At 44.9% G+C, this 17661-nt stretch overlaps 2 protein-coding genes across 5 annotated transcripts in view; one reads left to right on the forward strand and one right to left on the reverse strand.

Annotated features, from left to right (window-relative positions):
• The window catches only part of HEATR4 (HEAT repeat containing 4), a 57506-nt gene extending 45907 nt beyond the window's left edge, over window positions 1-11599 (forward strand). For all 4 annotated transcript variants that reach the window (XM_045013452.1, XM_045013453.1, XM_045013455.1 and 1 more), the window contains exons 15-17: window positions 849-1020; window positions 3863-3921; window positions 10068-11599. In XM_045013452.1, coding sequence (XP_044869387.1) covers window positions 849-1020; window positions 3863-3921; window positions 10068-10244 — 408 coding nt within the window. In that variant the 3' untranslated portion in view covers window positions 10245-11599. The remainder of the gene's footprint in view (window positions 1-848; window positions 1021-3862; window positions 3922-10067) is intronic.
• On the reverse strand, window positions 3955-6056 carry RIOX1 (ribosomal oxygenase 1). Its single transcript, XM_045013467.1, has one exon. It carries the CDS (start codon window positions 5805-5807, stop codon window positions 3996-3998), a length of 1812 nt encoding a protein of 603 aa, XP_044869402.1. The 5' UTR covers window positions 5808-6056; the 3' UTR covers window positions 3955-3995.
• Window positions 11600-17661: the final 6062 nt, after the last annotated feature.

The raw sequence follows: 17661 nt of genomic DNA on the forward strand, positions 1-17661 counted from the left end.
CCCCTGACCAACAAAAGTTTTACTGACAAAAGTGCCAGTGTAGACATAGCTTTAGTGTATCACAGTCTAGCAGAAGTGCCAGTGTGCTTATTCCATAATCCCCAACCACCTCCTAAAATATCCTAAGTGTCAAAGCCCCCAGTTGTCCCTTATGCAACTCCTCCTGACAACTTCCACAAAGCAGCTGTGCTTTGGCAATACAAACACTTTTTGCATATTGAAAAATGAAAGACCAAGCAAAAAACTGACATTCGTATCTAAACAATAGAAAGTTGACAGCAGTGTGGTTTAGTTTTCATTTTCATATTAAGTTTTAAATGGACATTTTTGTTAATTTAATCTGGAGCTGTTGCAGAAACTCCAGTCTGCAGCCCAGTATGCCACAGAAACCAAGGGCACTGCAGCAAAACTTGCATCTTTAGCTTTTCCATTCAAACGAGCAAAAACTATCATTTCTGGATTTTCCGTGTAGGCCATGGCAATTATAGCAGTCCCCCACCCCATATTTAATACAGTTATTTTTCTGATTGAGCAACTGAGTTTCTTATGGGCAAGAAACTATGGCACTCACACTTTCTCAAAAGATACTCATAACTAGAACTATCCACTGTGCTTACTCACAAGTTGCTGGCTCCAGGATTTAATGAAAATAACCTTGCAAGATTTATCAGTCCAGCCAAAAAATATACTTGTCCACCTCTTTACCATGATTAATAATGGAAAAAACCTAATTGCTATTTGGCTGCCCCCCAAAAATTGCTCATGCCACTCAAGGCAAATTTTGCAATTACGAATTTTAAGATTTATCATCAGACTAACTGGTATCCTGTTCCACACTTTTTATCCAGATTTCCAGGCTAAGCCAAAAGGACTTGGTGACCCAGAAACTGCTGAAACTAGAAGAGATTATAGGCCATCTGTGGCAGGAAGCCAACCGAATCTATTGTGCAAAGGAGCATAGGTCTGCCCACAAGGATATACTGGAGAACCTCATAGCTGTCCTTGGATCCACCTTCTCTGGTAATGTGTGTCATGGATTAGAAGGGATGTGTTACATGGACCACTTCCTTTCGGAAGAGATCATATCAGTCTTTTGAGTTACTTATTCAGTGGGAGGAGGTTATATCATTCAATAGCTCTCCCAGCAGATACTGCATATCATTCAAAGGATAGGAGAGTTGTAGATGCAAAGGATATAAAACTTGATTTCAGTCATTAAAAAATTCTCTGGACTGCTAAGGCTGCCTTGCACTGCTTGGCTTTAAAATGGCTGGAACTAAATCAGTAGAGTATTCCTCTTGCATAGGGGAAACTCATATTCATCTCCTAGTTACACTATGCTAGCTGCTCTTCACAATCCTACCCATGCTGTGACAGGGGATGCCAGGGCATGTTCTGGCATGGACAGGGATTGATACTCCACATTGTCATAAAGTCTGTCCTGGAGCTTGTCCTAGTGATGCAAGTAGGAGTAGGTCGCCTGCTAGTCTAACTTCCTTATGGCCAAGGATTAAGTATCTGCAACGGCTGTCATTTAGAAGTGGTGTTCAGAGTTTCCATATGGAGACTTGGAGCTACAGACGGGGGGCTGGAGACCCACAGCTGTTTCCCTACCCACTGGTGCAAGAACACTGACTTCCTACTACAACTCACTAGTGCAGTGTTGGGTAGAACACATATAGAAGCACTTCTCAGTCAGGAGAGTAGAGTGTGCTGGGTAAAAAGGTTCTGGTATCCGGAGGGGAAACTGCCAGCGTCATTAGGAAGGGAGACAAGGAGCCATCCATATAAATCTCTTCCTCATAGAAAAAAGTTGCTGATAGTGAGGCTTCTTCCCTATCCCCCCGCTTTACAGAAGCTGGAACAGAACCCAGATCTGTCAAGAGTTTCCTTGCTCATATCTGAGTATTGCTGAGTAGGTGGGTTTGAGGACTGGGCCAAGGTTGTCAGTATGGACAAGGAATGGTCAGAGGAATCAGGGCATCTGACAAGACCCAATGATGTCCTAGCATGAAGGAGACAAACTCAAAGTCCCACAATTTTCATGGTGCTAACAAGGCAATAAAAAGTGGGTGCCTTCCTCTAACCCAATGACCCTTTTCCATGCAATGATCGTATTAGGCTTGCCATTAGAGTGCTGACCACAAGATCAACAGAATCAAGAAACTTGTCAGAGAAATCCATCACTCCCAATTTACAACATCTTTATGTGGGCGCTAGAGGGCAAACAAAAATGAGATTTAGGTAAATGGGGGTGTCCCTGTGCTTTGAATTACACTGGTACAATACCAGCATTACAGTACCTGAGAGAAGAATTTGGCCTGGTCTTTGTCATTTCAGTACTAAAATTATCATGTTCTAGGAGTTTACATTATTTTAATTCTTATGTTAAGCTGTTTCAATTCTACCTCTTATGTGAAATAGATTTGACTGCACTCACATTTGATAGACCCAAACATTGCTTTTCCTATTGTTGGGTGAATTGGTTATTTATAAACTGTGTAGTAGTTTGGGCTCCACATTTGAACTAGTGGGGAGGTTTATCTAGATTCAAAATGTTTAATCATTTTTAAAAAAAGGCACAAAATATTTCATCATCACAAAGAATTAATTTCTGTCATTTCAAAAATCCATCATTCTATTAGCACCAGCAAAAAGTTTGAGCACCTCCCACTGGTGTTGCAATAGCTATTGACATTGTTTCCAGTACTACACAAACATCAGTGAAGATGCTACCCTATAAACAAATTCTCCACTCTTAGCAATGGTGAAGGGAGAAGGGGAGTGTTTCTTTACAAAATAGAAAAAGGAGAGATATCAGGAACAAGGGTGTTACTTTTCAAATTTCTAAGGTAATACAGATAACTCAGAATAAGACAAACAAAAAATTGATAGTATCCTCTTTCTGGCTAACATCTAAGGTTACAAGCTTGTGGCACATTTAGTATAGTCTGCTACACACCATAGGAGAAATTCAGAGGTTCTTTGTAACGTCACAATGAATGCATAAGTCAATCAGTAGATGTAAATTAGACTAAATCAGTGCAATTAAGGTATAAAAATGTGTATATAATCCAATACCCCAACCTTCGTACACCTCCGAGAGACCCTCCCCACACTGGGCAGAAGCCAGAGGCAATGCTTCGGGGGGAACGTGACCCTAGATTTTTACCAGGGTTTGCTGGACCCACTTGGTCACATGCTGCTGCCAGACCCCCATCCCTGCATGGCAGCTGCTGGAGCTGGCAAGCTAGGATGGTTGGGAGAGGCAGGGGCAAACAGCTGGGAGCTGCAGGGAGAGCTGCTTTTGCTGCAGCTGCCTCTCCCCATGCAGCTTAAGCAGCATCCCCTCCCTGCAGCTCCCAGCTGTTTGCCACTGCCTCTCCATGTGGAGCTAACACCTGGGAGCTGCACGGAGGGGCGTGACTCAAGCTGTTGGGGGGAGCGAACCTTTAAATTATGACCCCCACTCAGCAAGCACCAGTTGTCTCTGACAGAAGCCCCTAGCCCCACTACCCCACTGCAGAAGCCCTGAGCTCTCCCCCCGCCCTCTCATCCCAGTCTGGTAGGCGGAGAATGGGAGGGGGGCTCCACAAGCAGTACTTTAGCTGTGAAAGAGCTGCATGTGGCTCGCAAGCCACGGTTTGGCCATCCCTGCTATAAAATGCCAGGAGTCATAGGCTGCTACACCTTATTTTAATCACATAAAAGGTAAAGAACATATAAAACTAACTTCCAGAGGGTATTGCAGATGCACTAATATGGCTGGGAAAACAAAGTTTAATTCTATGCTATTGCGTTCAGGTTACGTACCTACTTCTTGTGTACATATCTTTAGAAAGCGTTTAATCTGTCTACCCAGGTCAAAGCTGTTCCACCAGGATGGATTCTCAGATCTGGACCCCCGATTCAAATTTACCAGTAAGTGTAAGGTAGCAAATAACAGAATTTTTCTAAACAATCAGTATATTTATTTTGATCATAATTTAAACAAATTACATAGGCACCAGAGGTTTCTTGGTAATCAGCAGGCCCTTTTCAAACAAGAAGGTAGCTAAGGAGATCTTATCATCCAAGGTATCACATGGAAGGGTCTCCACACAGACATATTTTGGATAGGAAGAAAGCAGAAATTCAATACCATCTGTAAACTCAGGATCTATCTCCAAGTACTTGGGCTCCTCCTTGTGGTACACTCTTGAGTTTTCTGTTGTGTAATAGAGCAGCACACCATTTCCTTCATTACACAACCTAATGATGCCCTGACGGAGCAGCCGTACCTGAGTCCCTTTCTTTATCGGTATATCAGCATCACGAACATCTCCATCTTCCCACCTGGCTGGAAGACCATGTATACTCAGTGCCCTTTCATGTTCAGTTAGCACGGGAGGGAGGCAGTCGTGAAGAAACAACTTAGCTTTCTGATCCACTGCAGCATCAACTGGTGCATAATCCACCAGTTTCTTCATCAAATTCTGTACTCTCTCTATAAAGGCACCTCGGCGAGAATCAACCACATCTGAGTTCAGGACCCCCATATATTCTAAGTAATCTATAGGGAGCCCTTGCCTGTACTCCACATCCTCTTCTATGGCCATCTGCAAGGCTGCTGGTAGGAGTTTCTCCAGCAGATCTCCCCAGGAGTTCCTCTGGTATGAAGAAACAGTTATGTGGAGTGAGTGTGCATCAGGAAGACAGTCCCCCTGATGGATAAATCCACGGGGGAAATAAAGCAGGTCCCCAGCTTCAAGTATTGTCTCCATAATGGGCTCCCCAATCTCCTCCTGAGCAAAGTTACAGCTTGAGAACTGGGGCAACACCTCTGTAGCATCCCTAGGACCATAAACCCGCCAGTGCTTCTTCCCTTCAAGCTGGATCACAAAAGCTTCAATGTCATCGTAGTGTGGAGCAAAGCCCTGTGTGCCCGCGGGTGTCAGATACGTGTTTGCTCCAGCCATGCTCCCAAACTGCTCCTGTAGGATGGAGAGGAAGTGCCAAACGGTGGCAGAGAAGGCCTGCGGGTTCAGCATCCGCAGGGAACAGCCATTCCTGTAGAAATCCCATACTACAGCGGGCAGCGCCCTGCCAACAGGATTGTGGGTTTCCCTCGTCCCATCCACATAGCTTGTTACATCCAAGTTTACCCCAAATTGGACATCATTGTCCCGCAGGATTGCATCGAAGGTGGCTGTGGAGAAGAGCCCCTGGTAGTATGCTGGGTTGTGTCTCCGAATGAGGAGGGGTTTATTTTCCCAGCTCTGCTCAAAGAACTGCTGTGGGGAGATGGGCGCAATCAGCCACTCAAACAGCTTGGCTGCCCGCTGCCTGCTGTGCTGGACTCGACCCAGCTCCTGGAGAAGGTCATGCAGAGAGGGGCCGGTGATGGGCTTCTGGGGCCCCGGGCTGCTGGCCCCCCTTCCCGCTCCCACCGGTGCCACCCCTGCCAGCTGCGGACTGGAGATTTCCTGCAGCCCTGAAGTTTGGCTTTGCATGGGGTCCACGTACCCATCTCTCTGCTTCCCCTTCCGGCTCCTTCCCAGCTTTCCTCCTGCTGCGCCCCGGCCGGGCTGGGGGGCTCCGGGCTGCTCCCCCTTCCCGGGCCCCGCTGCTGCGCCCCGGCCGGGCTGGGGGGCTCCGGGCTGCTCCGCCTTCCCGGGCCGCGCTGGAGCGGGACAATCCCCGGACACCCCCCTTTTGCTCTGCTTGGGCCGCTTCTTTATGCGCCTGCTCCGCAGGGAGACCGAGAGCCCGGGGCCCGCCGCGGAGCGATAGACCCAGAGCGCGGAGACACGTGCGCCCGCCTCCATGCTGCCGCCGCTCCCTTCGCCCTGCGCGCGCTCCCGCCAGAAACGTCACCTCCCCCGCTCCAGCCCGCGCCCGGGAGCCCGCTCTCTGGCCCCGCCCCCGCGGTCCGATTGCCAGGTCCCCTGGCGACAAGCGGGATCCCGGGGTTGGTTTAAACGCTGCTTCAAAGTCGCGGATGCTGGGGGCTTGTTTTTCGCGGCTCCGCGTTCTGTGGGGCTTTGCCGTGTGTCCCGGCTGGCAGTGAGGCGGGGCTTCCCCCGGAAGTTTTGCTTGTTATGCGCCATGCAGGGAGGAGGCGGAATGTGTTTACTCAGGTTCCCAGGTTCTTCAGTGATCGCCCCTGGACTGGCGGGGACATCAGTGCTGCACATCCCGCCTCCTCAGCCGCCCCGGAACCTGCATGGCGCATAGGAAAAGCTCCGCAGTCTCGGGGTGGTTGTGTGTGTGTGGCGCTGAAATCTGAACTTCAAGCCGTCACACAAACAGGTGGTGTGGCTGGTCCTTGGTCAGTCTGTGACTGTAGGCACAGAGGGGTGCAGTCCCCGCCCCTGTAAGGGAGGGGGAGGTGGGGAAACATGGCTGGCCCCCGATAGTGTGATGCTACATCAGGGAAATAGTGTGCAGAACTAGTATGCCAATATTATTTTGCGTCATTCTGCAATATAATTTTGTCATTTTTGCACACCATTACTTGTGAATTGTGAACACTTTGCAAGTCCTTTTGTAATATTCCTGGCTGGAATTATGTCTTTATGCAGAGCCATGGTGTTTAAGGCTAGAAGGGATCACTAGCTCTGTGATGGGTTGGGTCACAGAAACCCCTTTGGGACTGCCAGCTGATGTCCTGGGATTACCTCGGAGCCCATTTTTCCTGCCAGTTTGGAACTTCAGTACCTCGCCTTGTTTGGGCGAGACACACGCTTGCCTGCTGCAAACACAGATCCAAATCTGAACCACGTCCCCCACAAGCTGCAGACTTAAGCTGTTTTCAGTTAAGACGTGCTCCTGTCTCCAGCACTCAGATACCCAGCTCTCAATGGGGTCCAAACCCCAAATAAATCCATTTTACCTTGTATAAAGCATATACAGGGTAAACACATAAATTGTTCACCCTCTAGAACACTGATAGATATGCACAGCTGTTTCCCCCCCCCTTAATACTTACTCTGGGTTAATTAAGTAAAAAGTGGTTTTATTAAATACCAAAAGTAAGATTTAAGTGGTTCCAAGTAATAACAGACAGAACAAAGTAAATTACCAAGCAAAATAAAACAAAAACACATAAGTCTAAGCCTAATACAGTAGGAAGCTAAATGCAGGTAAATCTCACCCTCAGAGATGTTCCAATAAGATTCTTTGACAGGCTAGCCTCCTAGTCTGGGTCCAGCAAACACTCACAGCCCTGTAGTTACTGTCCTTTGTTCCAGTTTCTTTCAGGCATCTCTTTGGGGTGGAGAGGCTATCTCTTGAACCATCTGAAGCCAAAATGGAGGGGTTTTCCCAGGGCATATATAGTCTCTCTCTTGTGGGTGGAAACCACTCTCTCTCCCTGTGTAGAATCCAGCTACAAAATGGAGTTTTGGAGTCACATGGGCAAGTCACATGTCCATGCATGACTCAGATGTGGATTGGCATCTATCAAGGTTCATTGTTAGCCAAGTACTCCCAATTACTTGAATAACCCCTTCACACTATGTTGACCAAATTTGCCTTAGGTGCTTTCGACAGCAAACACTTTAAATACAAACATAGAGCCAATGCTCATAACTTCAGATATAAAAATGATACATGCATACAAATAGGATGAATACATGCAGAAGAACATAACCTTTGCAAAGATATGTTACATGGCATATCTAGCATACAACATATTGCAGTTATGTCATATTTACACTCATAAGCATATTTCTATAAAGCATTATGGGGTGCAACATCACAAGCTCATCTAGTCTTACCTGTATATCACAGGCCAGCCACCAAGCCAGTAACCAGAACCAGACCAAAGTATTAAAGTCCTCAGGAAACTAAATTATTGTCTGCCACAGGCAGAGAATAGGAGGGACCAAGATGCATCAATGCCTGAGGCCCCTGCAATGGCAGGGAATTAATATATGAGATAATCCTACCAAGTGACTTGTGCCTAATGCTGCAGAGGAAAGTGATTAGTTGAAAATGATCAGCCTATGAGGCATGATTAATCCCACTTACACTCATGGGCTGGGACAATAATCCTCAAATGCCGTGTTTAGAGTCTTTCCACGATTTGTACCGCTTTCCCTAAAATCTAAGTTTTCATTGAAGAAAATTAAATTTCTAGTTATACTAACTGTGAAGAAAACTTGCAGCCTTTAACTTGAGGCACTATTCTTCTATGATTAGAGGAAACAGACCAAAACAATATCACTAAGGGGCAAATCTTTTCCTGTGCAGAACTAATTTAAACAGGGGTTCTGCACATAGGCTAGTGGAACAGAATCCTTCCCCTGAGATGTTGAAGATGAGCAGAACCAATCCATGACTACTGCAAGTGCTACATATGGGGCTAGAAGTGACTGGTAAATTTGCATAGTCATGTCTCCATTGGTTGTACCTCCTTGTTCTGTACCCAATAAACCTTCCACACTACCACATAGGGCATTTCCACCAAGCCTGGATTTTCCACTGCGCAAGGAATGGAAACAATACCATGTGACTTAGAGATGTTTTGCAGCATGAGCTTTCGTGGGTGAATACCCACAGGATTCTTTGCTGCTTTTACAGATCCAGACTAACACGGCTACCCCTCTGATACATGTGACTTAGGTGATCAAACATGTAGTGTGAATTAATTAATACTTATAGCGACCAGTTCATGAACAAACCATAGATTAAAATTTGTTTGCACCAACTAATCATAAAAAAAAATGCAGTAGTGAACAAATTTGTAGAAATCATGCCTTGTTCAAGGATAATTTGCAAAAAGAAAATAAAAGGGGTGGGGAATGTACTGAATCAGTTGTTTTCAACTAATAATTCAACCAGGTGTAGTTGTAAATCTGTATTGTTTGTTTACAGTAGTATCTAAAGACTGTAACTGACTATGAAGTATAAAGTGATTTGTTTGTATGAAAGATACTAAACAATAAATTAGATTGTGTTATTATAATGAATGGAGGTAGGAATAGCTAACAGGCAGGCCGGCTTTATGACCCGTGGGGCCTGATTGGAATACTCGGCGGCGGTCCGGGGCTTTGGCGGCACTTCGGCAGCAGAGGGTCCGCTCCGGGTCTTCCGCGGCACTGAAGGACCCCTTGCTGCCGAAATGCTGCCGAAGACCCCTGGAGTGGACCCCCCGCCACCGAAGTGCCACCAAAGACCCCCAGAGCGGGGCCCCCTTAGGCGCGGGGCCCTCTTCAGTGCAGGGCCTGATTCCAGGGAATCGGTGGAATCGGCTGGGTCAAATCCTACTTGCCTTACTCACACGAGAAAACCCACTGAGTTCAGTTCAATCTCTCATGTGAATTAGTGGGACCAATACTGGAATGCTGTGTCCAATTCTGGTGTCCACACTTCAAAAAGGATGTTAAAAAATAGGAAGCATTCAGAAAAGAGCTACAAGAATGATTGGAAGTCTGGAAAACATATCGTATAATGGGAGGCTTAAGAAGCTTAGTCTACTTAGTTTATCCAGGAGAAGGTTAAGAGGTGACTTGATCACAGTCTACAAGTACCCCCTGGGGAAGAGATTTAATCTAGTAGAAAAAGGTGTAATGAGATCCAATGGTTGGAAGCTGAAGCTATACAAATTCAGAGTAGAAATAAGGCATAAATGTTGAAAAGTGAGGGGAACTAACCATTGCAGCAACTTACCTAAGGGTATGGTGGATTCTTGAAGTCTCTAAATCAAGACTGGATGTTTTTCTAAAATATATGGTGTAGCTCATAAAGAAGATACGAGCTCCCAAACTGCTCCTGTAGATGATCATAATGGTCCCTTCTGACCTTAACATCTAATGTATGGAAAGTGTTTTCAGATTCTCGGATAAAAAGTGCTGCAGAAGGGCAAAGTGGTATTACTTGTATTATTGTATTCTTATTACTTTCCAGTAAAAAGAGTGACTCAAATTAGATCAACTCAGACTTTAATTCATACCAAATATCTATCTGGGCATTTGATCCCAAATATTTCTGCAGTGATAGTGTAAAGAAGCAGCCACTCGGTTCTTATCCAAGGTTTCATCTTTGCCTTAAGTTCAAATTTTACTTCAATTCTTTTATTTCAGTCATTTGTGAAAATCTCTTCAAGGCCCTGGACACAAGAAGCCATCTTATCAACACTGGGATCTCACCACAGTGATGTGTCATCATGTATGCATAAATGGTCAAACCCTATGGAAAGGGGGCACTCATCAGGATCACTTTGTAGGGAGAAGAATCCATCCGACCTCTTTGGCCCATGACAAGAGACCAGATTGTTACTTAGCTTAACCTCACATATTCCTTGTGGGGAAGAAGGTATGGGAATTCTGGCTGGTCCCCAAAGTCATAAAGACATCCTATTAGACTTTGGGAGCTGTGTATGACCTTTGGCTGGAAGCATGAAATCTGTCTTGGTAACAGGAATTTTTTTCTATAACCAGATTATCTGTAAAATAACCCTGCTCTGCAGCTGAAGTATATACACACTTTCTTTTAGTACTGCTATCAGTGTCTATCTCATTGGAGATGGTAGACAATGGGATATTTCTTATTGGACCAAAAAATTATTTTTACATATATAAAACACAAACTTTGGAGCTAAAAAGGTTTGCTCAAACCTTTTTCGTCTGAAAATATGGTGGTCCAGTGTAAAGGAATTATTACCTACCAAGTACCCTTCTGCATATCTCCTAATTAAAATGGATAGGTGGAATTAGGCTCAGCAGGAAACATCATCAGCCTAATATAACACCAGACACAAGATTTCCAGGAAGACTAACATCTTGGCATGTAGCTGGAATGACTGCATTTCTACTTATGGGTCTCTTTAATTGAATGGGCTTCACACAGAGATTCTAATTGTTATGCTTATTGTGCCTTGTAAGGCTTCATGTCTGATCTTGGGTAATGTCTTACCATAACCTCCACCAATAATGTAAAACAGAGGAAGGTATTTAAGAGACAGAGGCTAAGGCAGGTGAGTCATAAACTTGACTCAATCTCAGGTATTCAGGGAGTATATATTCCCTGGCTGGGAACCACCTTCCTATTAATGTGCTATAAGGAGCTCTATGAAAGGTTTTTCAAAGTATCATCAGGTGTTATTTTGGGCTGTGCTCAGTTACTTTGTACCCAAACAGCCTGATGTGGGCAGACTTACTTTACAAGGTTATATTACACCAGGAATGGAATTTGAGTTGGGTAGGATCCAAGTTCCCGTATATTTCTATTCAGACCCAAACTTCTGCTTATAATGGAGATGGGAGACACCAGGTGACAAACTATATCCTCTTAAGGACTTCCAAGAGCCAAAGACTGTGGGGCTACATAGCATTTTATGCCAAATGTATTAAAGTACCCCCATCCCACTCATCCTTGTCTCTTCTCTCCTAGGACTTCATGCTTCCCAGAATGATGATATATAAATGACTTTAAACTTATACAAGTTTAGGGAATACTGCCTGTTCTGAAATGTCAATTACACAAGGTTAATTCTATGTTAACTTTACTCCCCTATCCTCCAAATCAATTGTTATTTCAGCCATCAAGACTCACTTCAGATGGACAAGGCTAACAAGTTTAATAAATTTCAGTGTGTTACTCTGGTGAATCATTAAAGCCCTTCTGGTCAATAACAAATTTCAATATGAGAATACCCCTCTGGCATAGTTTTATTGTGAGAACAGTTTCTTGAGCAGCTCACTTAGACAGAGGAAAAGTGCACTAGGTTGGTATTTTTGAAGAGCTCAGTGCAAATCCTTTTTTGGATCTAAATACAATTAATAGGCCTAATATAGGCTAAATTGTTCCACACCACAGAAGTCCTACTCGATTTGGCATGCTGAAACATTCTGTGGCAGAGAGATCCGTAACTCCAATAGCACTAGGTTGTTGTAATTCAGGATTTAGGCAATTTAGTAGATCATTGGTGGGGGAAACTTGCTCAGCACCCACCTACACTATACTGGCTTAAAAGAATTTTATTAGCCTCTTGCAGTCATGAATACCAAAGTTACTCACATACACAATAAACAGCTAAAGTTCATAAAAGTATACAGGACTCTTGTGTAGGATACTTGTCAGGAGAGATAGGCCCAATATACAAAAAATCAGGGGTGAAATCCTGGCCCCACTGGAGTCAGTGAGACTTTTGCCATTGACTTCAGTTGGGCCAGGATTGCACCCCAGATCTGTATCCAGAACCACACTTCCCCAAATTTCAGGGATGTTCAGAGCAGAAATAATTATTTAGTCCAATACAAGATGAGATCTAGGTGCAACATTTAAATCCAGATCTGGATCCAAAATTCTTCCTAATTCAGGGTTGTTAGGACTGAATCAAAACCCTCGATCCACTCTCTAATCATAACAGACTGCAATATGTTGTACTAGTAATATACATATAAAAATCAAATTGTGCTTTATTTTGGTGTGTAAAGTCAAATGATGGAAACTTTCAGATTAAGTTCATCTCATGCTGCAAAGGGCCTGATTTGTTTCTGTCATTGTACAATGAAGCCAGTTAGTATCCACAAGGAGCTTCCGTCGCAGTGAACAGTAAAGGCATAATTTCTAATACATATTTGTTATTTGAAAAACAAATGTCAACCAACAAATTTATGTCAGGTGTGATTGTAGGATAGCACCGTGAATGCTAAGGTCACTTATCAATGGCTAGTCCCAAACCGTGCTACTTCAGCTGGGATGTTTCTGACTACCCAGTCCCACCAGTTCAAGAAACTGCCCTTGTTTATCATTTATAGCAGACATTGGTGATTTCAGATGTGCCCTGGAAGGCCTTGTGCTGGCTGCTCCTGTGACCAGCTGTAGCTGGGTGGTCACCCCACTCCTGCCCTGACAGGCTTAAAACAGCCCTGGGAGAGGGCTGTGTGTGTGGGGGGGTAAAGCTGGGCTGATTGGGGGAAGCAGCCTCAGGTGGGGCCCTGCCCCAATCAGGCCACAGCTGGCCCTATAAGAGGGCTGAGGGCCAGACACTGAGAGACATTCTGTCTCTAGTTTTCTGAGAGAGAAGGACCTGGCTGCCTGGGAGCTGAGAAGGGTACCTAGAGTAAAGCAGTGCTGGGGAAGGGCAGAGGGAGCTGGGGAGCTCCAGACTAGCAAAACCCCAGGCTGCAGGCCTAGTTAAAAGCCTACAAAAGGGTAGTGGGGCTGCAGAGAGGCAGCCCAGAGATAGGCAAAGGCAACAGGTCCTAACCCCATTGCCGATGATGAGTGGTTTGCAGTCTGCCCTAGGGAGTGGGGGCTAGATGATGACTGGTAGTAGCCACTGAGGCAAGATGGGGCTAGAGGGTTGGGGGGTTCCCCTGTGAGGGGACACCCAGAGACAGCGGGTTGCTGTTGGGGGCAGAACCCTGAAGTGGAGGGGCACTGGGGTCTGGGAGGGACATGGGGCGGGGGGCAGCGATGGGCGAGCCACTGGCCTGTAGAAGCGCTCTGGGCTGGAAAGAGCTAATTCCAAGATGACCAGCAGGAGGTGCTGTACCAGTGAGTTGTCACCCCACCACACCAGCCCAAAGGAATCTGGAGTGTATTTGAGAATTAAGACACCAGCTGCAGTGAACTGAGCAGAAACAAGAATCCCATTCTAGAAATAGAAATGACAAATAAGAGACCAAGTGGGTTATAAAGCTGCTTTAGAGAAGTGAGGAGATCAGAGGTAGGCAATTGTGTTCTTTGCTTAGAGCACTAGAAAAGATCTCATCTGTCTATTCTGCCAGATCTAGACACAGGTTTTGTACAAGTATAATTATTTTGGTTAGGGGTGAATTTTTTACAAAGTGGTTATACCAATACAATACCTAGTGTTATACTGGCATAGAGGTGCCTTAGGCCTGGTCTACACTACAACTTTAGGTTAAATTTAGCAGCGTTGCCTCAATTTAAGCCTGGACCCGTCCACACGACGAAGTCCTTTTTTTCAACTTAAAGGGCTCTTTAAGTCCATTTCTTTATTCCACCTCCGATAAGGGGATTAGCGCTGAAATTGGCCTTGCCGGGTCAAATTTGGGATAGCGTGGACGCAATTCGACGGTATTGGCCTCCAGGAGCTATCCCGGAGTGCTCCATTGTGACCGCTCTGGACAGTGCTCTCAACTCAGATGCACTGGCCAGGTAGACAGGAAAAGGCCTGCGAACTTTTGAATTTCATTTCCTGTTTGGCCAGCGTGTTTGCAGAGCTCAGCAGCATGATGTGCACATTGCTGGAGCACGTTGCCCAGCCCGTACTTTGTGAGACGTCTATGACCATGTCCCTCTCGTCACCGCACTGCCATTGCCTCCTCACCTGGTTTTGCGCAAAACAATAGTCTGCCATTGCTCTGATGGAGGGAAGGGTGACTGACGACATGGCTTACAGGGAATTAAAATCAACAAAAGGGGTGGCTGTGCATCAAGGTGAAACACAAACAATTGTCACACAGAATGGCCCCTCAAGGATTGAATTCAAAACCCTGGGTTTAGTAGGCCGTTGATGTCAGAAAACAAATCGGGTCAATTTCTTGTTTTGAGCCATCTATCTTTTAAATCTTAGGCTGGCAGCAGATGGTGCAGTACGACTGCAAGCCATCGTCATCTCCTGGGTGCTCGGCAGAAGATGCTGCATTACGATTGCTAGCCATCATCATCTCCTGGCTGCTCGCCAGAACACGGTGCAGTATGAGTGCTAGCCATCATCATCTCCTGGGTGCCCGGCAGAAGATGGGAATGACCTGGCTGAGTCACTCCCATGTCTGCCCAGGCACCCCTGACCAATCTCACCGAGGTTGGCTAAAAGAGCACCCAGGAATATGACGACGATGGCTACCAATCATAATGCACCATCTGCTGCCAAAAGGCAATGAGCTGCTGCTGTGTAGCAATGCAGTCCCACATCTGCCAGCACCCAGGAGACGTACGGTGACAGTGAGCTGAGCGGGCTCCATGCTTGCCATGGTATGGCGTCTGCTCAGGTAACCCAGGAAAAAAAAAGGCGTGAAACTATTGTCTGCCGTTGCTTTCATGGAGTGGGAGAGGGAGAGAGGGGCCTGACGACATGTACCCAGAACCACCCACGACACTGTTTTTGCCCCATCAGACATTGGGATCTCAACCCAGAATCCCAATGGACAGTGGAGACTGCGGGAACTGTGGCATAGCTACTCACAGCGCAATTCTCCAGAAGTCAACGCTAGCCTCAGTACTGTGGACGCAGTCCGCTGACTTAATGCACTTAGAGCATTTTGTGTGGGGACACACACAATTGACTGTATAAAAATGATTTCTAAAAAAACGACATATAAATTAGACCTAATTTCGTAGTGTAGACATACCCTTATTCTCCTCCCCAAACAGGAATAGTTGTACTAGTATAAAGATCCTTTATACTGACATAATTGTATCTATTCCAGGGGAGTTGTACTGCTTTAACTATATTGGTATAGCTAAAGCAGTACAATTGTTATGTGTAGACAAAGCCTTAGTTATTGTCTGTAGGCTTGTTAATTTTCTGGATGTTTGAGGCCTTGCCTCTAGGTGGCAGATCAAGAATAATATTTCACACACTTCTTTTGATAGTCTATTCCCAGAATGTTTGAACACAATTCTTAGACTATATATATACACATTTAAACTTTCTTGGCAGGACTGATAGTTTGCCTTGGAATCTGAGTGTCATGAAGGTGAAAGCAGTGTGTGTGTGTAACATTATATTGTTTTATAGCAGGGTGAATACTGAATGTAGATGACAGCTAAGTATAGATCAATGGGGGGACATTTAAAAATCTCACCACCTAGATTATTATGTGGGAATTATTGCTGGAATTAGTCTAGTGCAACTGATTCTTCTGCAGAATAACTACATTGAAGTTACTCTGGATACCACTATAACTGAGATGAGAACCTAGCTTCTCTGCTCTAACATTAATGTATGTCATTTTCTACCACCATAGCTCTCAACTCTCCAACACCCAAACTGATTGACTTGGGCCTTTTTTATATATGACTAAGACCCAAAATGAGGGCTATAATGGAGGTGGAAGCGTGAATTGATAGGGAGCTCTTGTCTTTCGTGGTGTAATGTTTTCTATGACCTGGTTTCAAGATTTTAGCCTTTCTGATGTCAATAACTGACAGAAATAAAGAGTGAGTCAACTAGTTCTCTAGGGGACAGAGGAAAATGTGAACCTCAGTTGAGGCTCAGTTTAACCTACTGCATCTTCAGGATGACTAAATGCCATATAGTTTTAATGCTGGATATAGTGTGTAGATATAGTGGTCCAAACTCATCTGGAATGAATTTAGCCCAGTATTTCTGGCAACCTTTTTAGGCAACTATACCAGTTCACCTAAAAAAGCTCAGTTGTATCACTCAGTAGCATCCTATACATCATTTATCTTCAAATGAGCTTGTGCTGCTCCAGAACTAGTCTTACATGAGGGCTTGGAGTAGCCCTGGCTTCATAATAGGTGGACAGCAGGAACACAAGGTCCATCACAGAGGCTCCTCATTAAGGACTAAAGTCTGCCTGCCTTCTCCTCTGTGGCATGGAAAGCTTCAGATGCTGCAGTGGCTATCCAGGAGGACAGAGTTTATGGAGGTCACTAAGGGATTTGCACCCACTCCATGGTGTGGAGCTCATTTCTGTGGGGATATCCCCTTTCTTCTTGTGCAGCAGGGTTTGGGTGGGAACAGGAATGAGCCAGATAAGAATTAGGAGTGGGACTAAATAATCCACTGCTACGGAGTTTCACCAGGTGGCTTGACTCTCTGCAGCTGGAGAGTGGTTACAACCAGAGTGGTTGCAACTAGACAGCCTTTGAATGACTCAATGAAGGAGAGATCATTTTGGTTTCAGGCAGGAAAAGGGAGCCTAGAGAACCAGTCACAAAAGCTGCAAATTAGTAATGGTGTAGGTATCAGGGGCTAAGAACCATAAACTCAGAGTTGTGTTGCTGTTTTCATTCATATGCTGATATTTCAAGAAAAGTGATTAAAGGGAAAGAATAATGTAACTTAAAGCTTTTTAAATAAATAGAGGCAAAGGAGCATAGAATTCCTGTGAATTAATAGGTAATCCTCCGCTACTGCTTGCACATACATACTGGCAACAGGAGTTTCAATTAAACATTCTAATTAGAGCTTAGCACAACGTTACTCCAATTTTATGAGCATATCAGCCACATTGCCAAGAGCCACACACATTTTAGTTAAGAGGACATAAAAGCATGTCGAGTAACTACTTATTAAAGAGCCACAAGTGGCTTCTGAACAGGGAAATAAAGGACACTTCAAAGAGATTTAGGTCTTTTAAAAACTCTATTCAATGTGCTGTCCTGAGAATTGAAATCTTGAGTTTTAAAATGTAACACTTAGCTCCCAGGAAGCCTGATCATGCCAGGGTATGAGTGCCCTTCTCTAATGGGAGTGAAAATGCTTGGTACCTTGCAGCATTAGGGTCATGATTAGTCTAATTTTTTTCACTTCTCTGTACGCTGGAAGAGCATCCTCTTTAGGGTCGAAATGCATTTGACAGGCCCAAAGTAGGCTTTATTTTTCCACTCCATAAAAGCCCTACTCAGCTCACTATAGAGCAAATGGCCTGGCACTTTCTCTTTGTTTCTGGCAAAGCATTTAATACCAACCAGTCACTTTTAGGAAGTCAAATTAAGTTATATTCTTTT

The sequence above is a fragment of the Mauremys mutica genome, chromosome 4 (assembly GCF_020497125.1).
Source record: "Mauremys mutica isolate MM-2020 ecotype Southern chromosome 4, ASM2049712v1, whole genome shotgun sequence".
In the NCBI taxonomy this organism is placed as follows: domain Eukaryota; kingdom Metazoa; phylum Chordata; order Testudines; family Geoemydidae; genus Mauremys; species Mauremys mutica.

Bases quoted from the DNA above. Each gene is read 5' to 3' on its own strand.
- RIOX1 (XM_045013467.1), bottom strand. From the start codon at position 5,807: ATGGAGGCGGGCGCACGTGTCTCCGCGCTCTGGGTCTATCGCTCCGCG.